The sequence below is a fragment of the Tachyglossus aculeatus genome, chromosome 16 (genome assembly GCF_015852505.1).
Source record: "Tachyglossus aculeatus isolate mTacAcu1 chromosome 16, mTacAcu1.pri, whole genome shotgun sequence".
NCBI lineage: Eukaryota > Metazoa > Chordata > Mammalia > Monotremata > Tachyglossidae > Tachyglossus > Tachyglossus aculeatus.
Window position 1 is genome coordinate 47,762,167 of NC_052081.1, and position 6,058 is coordinate 47,768,224.

Sequence of the window (6,058 nt, forward strand, 5' to 3'; positions counted from 1 at the left end):
TGGCGGGACAGGCGAGAGCGAGGCCTAACGGTGAGGAGATTAGCGGCGGAGGAGCAGAGGGTGCGGGCTGCGATGGAGAAGGACAGAAGGGAGGTGAGGTAGGAGGGGGCCAGGGGATGGATGGACAGCCCTGAAGCCCAGGGTGAGGAGTTTCTGCCTGATGCGCAGATTGACTGGGAGCCACTGGAGAGTTTTGAGGAGGGGAGTAATATGCCCGGAGTGTTTCTGGACAAAGATAATCCGGGCAGCAGCATGAAGTATGGATTGAAGTGGGGAGAGACACGAGGATGGGAGATCAGAGGGAAGGCTGGTGCAGTAGTCCAGACGGGATAGGATGAGAGCTTGAATGAGCAGGGGAGCCGTATGGATGGAGAGGAAAGGGCGGAGCTTGGCAATGTCGGACAGGTGACGTTGTGGCAGCCCCGGAAGCGTGGCGCGGGAAGAAGCGGAAGGGCCGGTGTGAGGCCCAGGCACCATGGGCCGCTCCCGCAGGACCGGCGCTCACCGGGCCCACTCCTTGGCCCGCCAGATGAAGGGAAAAAGGCGGCGTCCCGACCTGGACGAGATTCACCGGGAGCTTTGGACCCACGAAGCCCGGCCCGACCCCGATCTGCCCGGCAGCGGCCAGCACTACTGCCTGGCCTGCGCGTAAGGACCCGCCTCCCCCCTCCACCCGTGACCTCCGACCCCCAACCCCGGGCTCCTTCCACCGCCCCACCCTGATGATGCTCATGGCATTTATTAAGCGCTTACTACGTGCAAAGCACTGTTCCAAGCGCTGGGGAGGATACAAGCTAATCAGGTTGTCCCACGGGGGGCCTACAGGCTTAATCCTCATTTTACGGATGAGGGAACTGAGGCCCAGAGAAGTGACTGGCCCAAAGGCACCCAGCTGACAGTTGCTGGAGCCGGGATAATAATAATAATTGGCATTTGTTAAGCGCGTACTACGTGCAAAGCACTGTTCTAAGCGCTGGGGAGGATACAGGGTGATCAGGTTGTCCCACGTGGGGCTCACAGTCTTAATCCCCGTTTTACAGATGAGGTCACTGAGGCCCAGAGAAGTTGAGTGACTTGCCCAAGATCACACAGCAGACATGGGATTTGAACTCCTGACCTCTGACTCCAAAGCCCGGGCTCTTTCCACGGAGCCACCCTGCTTCTCCGCCTCCTAGAGAAGCAGCGTGGCTGTGAGCCCACTGTTGGGTAGGGACTGTCTCTGTATGTTGCCAACTTGTACTTCCCAAGCGCTTAGTACAGTGCTCTGCACACAGGAAGCGCTCAATAAATACGACTGATTGATTGATTGATAGAAAGACCCCGGACTTGGGAGTCGGAGGTCATGGGTTCTAATCCCGGCTCCGCCACTTCATAATACTAATGATGATATTTATTAAGCGCTTACTACGTGCACTGTTCTAAGCGCTGGGGAGCATCCAAGGTAACCGGGTTGGCCCACGTGGGGCTCACAGTCTTAATCCCCATTTTACAGATGAGGGAACTGAGGCACAGAGAAGTGACTTGCCCAAAGTCACACAGCTGACACTTGGCGGAGTCGGGATTTGAACCCACGACCTCCGACTCCAAAGCCCGGGCTCTTTCCACTGAGCCACGCTGCACATGCAGTAATAATAATAATGGCATTTATTAAGCGCTTACTACGTGCCAAGCACTGTTCGAAGCTCTGGGGGGGTTACAAGGTGATTAGGTTGTCCCACGGGGGGCTCACGGTCTTCATCCCCTCCCTCCCCGCATCCTCCAAGCTAGCTCTCTTCCTCCCTTCTAGGCCCTACTGAGAGCTCACCTCCTCCAGGAGGCCTTCCCACACTGAGCCCCCTCCTTTCTCTCCCCCTCCTTCCCCTCTCCATCCCCCCGCCTTACCTCCTTCCCTTCCCCACAGCACCTGTATATATGTATGTATGTTTGTACGGATTTATTACTCTATTTCATTTACTTGTACAGATCTTTTCTATTTATTTTATTTTGTTAATATGTTTTGTTTTGTTCCCTGTCTCCCCCTTCTAGACTGTGAGCCCGCTGTTGGGTAGGGACCATCTCTATATGTTGCCAACTTGTACTTCCCAAGCACTTAGTACAGTGCTCTGCACACAGTAAGCGCTCAATAAATACAATTGATTGATTGATCCCCATTTTACAGATGAGGGAACTGATGCCCAGAGAAGTGACTTGCCCAAAGTCACACAGCTGGCAATTGGCAGAGTCGGGATTTGAACCCATGACCTCTGACTCCCAAGTCCGTGCTCTTTCCATTGAGCCATGCTGCTTCTCTATAATAATAATAATAATAATAATAATAAGAATAAGAATAATAACAATGATGGCATTAGATGAATGCCATGATTAGATTAGAGGAATGATGGCATTTATTAAGCGCCTACTATGTGCAAAGCACCGCTCTAAGCGCTGGGGAGGTTACAAGGCGATCAGGTTGTCCCACCGGGGGGGGTGGGGGGGGGCTCACAATCTTAATCCCCATTTTCCAGATGAGGTCACTGAGGCCCAGAGAAGTGAAGTGACTTGCCCAAAATCACCCAGCTGACAAGTGGCGGAGTTGGGGTTTGAACCCATGACCTCTGACTCCAAAGCCCGGGCTCTTTCCACCGAGCCACGCTGCTTCCCCCACTTGTCAGCCGGGTGACTTTGGGCAAGTCATTTCACTTCTCTGGGCCTCAGTTACCTCATCTGTCAAATGGAGATTAAGACTGTGAGCCCCATGTGGGACAACCTGATCACCTTGTATCCCCCCCCCAGCACTTAGAACAGTGCTTTGCACATAGTAAGCGCTTAACAAATGCCGTCATCATTATTATTATTATTCTCGTAGCTTACCACCCGGCGGCCACTCATTCACTCATCCAGTCGTATTTATAATAGTAATAATAATGATGGCATTTCTTAAGTGCTTACTATGTGCGAAGCATTGTTAATAATAATGATGACATTTTTTAAGCGCTTACTATGTGCCGAGCACTGTTCTAAGCGCTGGGGTAGATATAAAGTGATCAGGTTGTCCCATGTGGGGCTCACAGTCTTCATCCCCATTTTACAGATGAGGGAACTGAGGCCCAGAGAAGTGAAGTGGCTTAACGAAAGTCACACAGCTGACAGGTGGCGGAGCCGGGATTAGAACTCACGACCCCTGGCTCCCAAGCCCGGGCTCTTGCCACTGTGCCCCGCTGCTTCTTGTTGCTTACCACCTGGCAGCCACTCATTCACTCATTCAGTCGTATTTAGTTCATTTATTCATTCAATTGTATTTACTGAACGCTTACTGTGTGCAGAGCACTGAACTAAGCGCTTAATCCCTGTGTTTCTAGGTGGTGCTTTTATTACCAAAATGCCTTACTTAATTACATTAGAGAAGCAGCGTGGCTTTAATGAAAAGAGCCCGGGCTTGGGGGTCGGAGGATGGGGGTTCTAATCCCGGCCCTGTCACTCGTCGCTGTGTGACCTTTGGCAAGCCGCTTAACTTCTCTGTGCCTCAATTTCCTCATCTGTAAAATAGGGCTTAAGATGTGAGCCCCATGTGGGGCAACCTGATTACCTTGTATCCCCCCCCAGCGCTTAGAACAGGACTTGGCACATAGTAAGCACTTAACGAATACCAACATTATTATTATTATTATTACTTATTTACTCCTCACAACATCCCTGCAAGGTAGGGTTTAGGTATTATTACGCCCAATTTACAGCTGGGGAAACTGAGGTACGGGGAGGTAAAGTGACTTGCCCAAGGCTACACAGGGAACTCGTGTCAGCTGGGATTCAAACCCAGAGCGCTCTCCCCCCTTCAAAGCCCTACTGAGAGCTCACCTCCTTCAGGAGGCCTTCCCAGATTGAGCCCCCCTTTTCCTCTGCTCCTCCTCCCCTCCCCATCGCCCCTGCTCCCTCCCTCTGCTCTAACCCCTTCTCTGCCCCACAGCACTTGTGTATATTTGTACATATTTATTATTCTATTTATTTTATTAATGATGTATATCTATAATTATCTATTTTGAAGTTATTGATGTTATTATTTTGTACTGTTGTCTGTCTCCCTCCTTGTAGACTATGACCCCGTTTTTGGGTAGGGATTGTCTCTATCTGTTGCTGAAATGTACTTTTCAAGCGCTTAGTACTTAGTACAGTGCTCTGCACGCAGTAAGCGCTCAATAAATACGATTGAATGAGTGAATGAACCCGGGACCTCCGGCTTTCTGGCCTGCGGCTCTTCCATCACTGCTTCCCCACCCTTCCCCCCGTAGCTTAGTACAGCGCTCTGCACACAGTAAGCGCTCAATGAATATGATTGAATGAACTTCCCTTTCTTTCCCTTCTTCCCCAGGAGATACTTTGTGGATGCCAAGAGTCTAAAGAGTCACTTCAAATCCAAGGATCACAGGAAAAGGTAACCGGGGCAGGGAAGGGGCAGGTGCCCAACAAGCTCGTTGTGGGCAGGGAATGTCACTATTTATGGTTGCATTGTATTTTCCCAAGCGCTTAGTACAGTCCTCTGCACACAAGAAGCGCTTTATAAATACGATCAAATGAACGAACAAAGGAAAAGCGCGTGGTCTAGGACATAGAACAGTGGCCTGGAAATCAGAATTACAATAATAGTAATTCTGGTATTTGTTAAACACTTACTATGTGCCAGGCATTGAACTAAGCACTGGGGTAGATACAGGCAAATCGGGTTGTACGCAGTCCCTGCCCCGCGTGGGGCTCAAATTCTTAATCCCCACTTTATTCATGGATCTGGGTTCTAATTCCGACTCCGTCACTTTTTAAAATGGTATTTGTTTAGTGCTTACTATGTGCCAGGCACTGAACTAAGCGCTGAAGTAGGTACAAGCTAATCAGGTTGGACACAGTCCCTGTCCCAAATGGGGCTCACAGTGTGAACCCCCCTTTTACAGCTGAGAGAACTGAGATACAGAAAAATGAAATGACTCGTCCTGCTAAGGGGAAGAGGCAGGATTGGAACTCAGGGTCTTGCCTGCTTTCTGACCTAGGGTAAGTCACTTTGCTGTGCCTCAGTTAGCTCATCTGTCAAAGGGGGATTAAAACTGAGCCCCATGTGGGATGTGGATTGGGCCCAACGTGATTAGTTTGTATCGACCCCAACGCTTAGTAGAGTCCTGGCACATAGACAGCACTTACTACCATTAAGCAAAAAGCGAGAGAAACTGCTGCCCATTCTCACCCAGGACGTGACCCTTCAGCCTTCTAGACTGTGAGCCCACTGTTGGGTAGGGACCGTCTCTATACGTTGCCAACTTGTACTTCCCAAGCGCTTAGTACAGTGCTCTGCACACAGTAAGCGCTCAATAAATACGATTGATTGATTCAGCCCCCCGAGACTCTGGCCTGACCCTGTCGTGGTTCTCACGTGGCCCCTTCTCTCCCTGCCAGGCTGAAGCAGCTCAGCGAAGAGCCCTACACCCAGGAGGAGGCAGAGCGGGCAGCGGGCATGGGCTCCTATGTGCCCCCACGCCGGGTCGAGGTGCCCGACCAGCAGATGGAAGAGTCGTCCTGACTTTACCCATCCCCTTCCCGGCGTGCCCGGCAGGACGAGGTTGGCTCTGCGCCCCGGCCGGCTCACGAAGAGACACTGATTCCACGGGTGCCAGGCTTGGCCGGCTGGACCGTTCCCCCCGCGCCACCTGAATAAAGGAGCCGGGCAGCCCCTGGTTTGCCCACCTCATTCATTCACTCAATCGTATTTATTGAGCACTTACTGTGTGCAGAGCATTGTATTGAGCGCTTGGAAAGTACAATTTGGCAACAGATACAGTCCCTACCCAACAACGGGCCTCAGAGACCCCACTTGCCTTCCTCTCCTTGAATTGTGCCCTGAGTCCTGCCAGTCGCAGTTCCCCGGGCGGAGGCTGGTTGCCGATTTAGCTCCGGGTCAATTGTTGGGTGGCCACGAGCTGTGCCCTCTCCCCACCCCACCAGACGGGGCCCGGAAAGAGTCCGGGCACTGAGTGGCTCTGGGCTAGAGGAAGAGCCACAGTAGCTGCGAGGGTGTTTATTGGGCATCTGCTGGGGGCAA

General features: G+C 51.7%; 1 protein-coding gene across 1 annotated transcript; it reads left to right on the forward strand.

Moving 5' to 3' along the window:
- The first annotated feature begins 419 nt into the window (after positions 1 to 419).
- Positions 420 to 5,715, forward strand: ZNF593 (zinc finger protein 593). The gene is made up of 3 exons (XM_038758372.1): positions 420 to 648; positions 4,346 to 4,408; positions 5,416 to 5,715. Exons 1-3 carry the CDS (start codon positions 476 to 478, stop codon positions 5,537 to 5,539), a joined length of 360 nt encoding a protein of 119 aa, XP_038614300.1. The 5' UTR covers positions 420 to 475; the 3' UTR covers positions 5,540 to 5,715.
- Positions 5,716 to 6,058: the final 343 nt, after the last annotated feature.

Coding starts and splice junctions, on each gene's coding strand:
- ZNF593 (XM_038758372.1), top strand. CDS start 476: ATGGGCCGCTCCCGCAGGACCGGCGCTCACCGGGCCCACTCCTTGGCC. Junction 649..4,345: donor CACTACTGCCTGGCCTGCGC/GTAAGGACCCGC, acceptor CTTCTTCCCCAG/GAGATACTTTGTGGATGCCA. Junction 4,409..5,415: donor TCCAAGGATCACAGGAAAAG/GTAACCGGGGCA, acceptor TCTCCCTGCCAG/GCTGAAGCAGCTCAGCGAAG.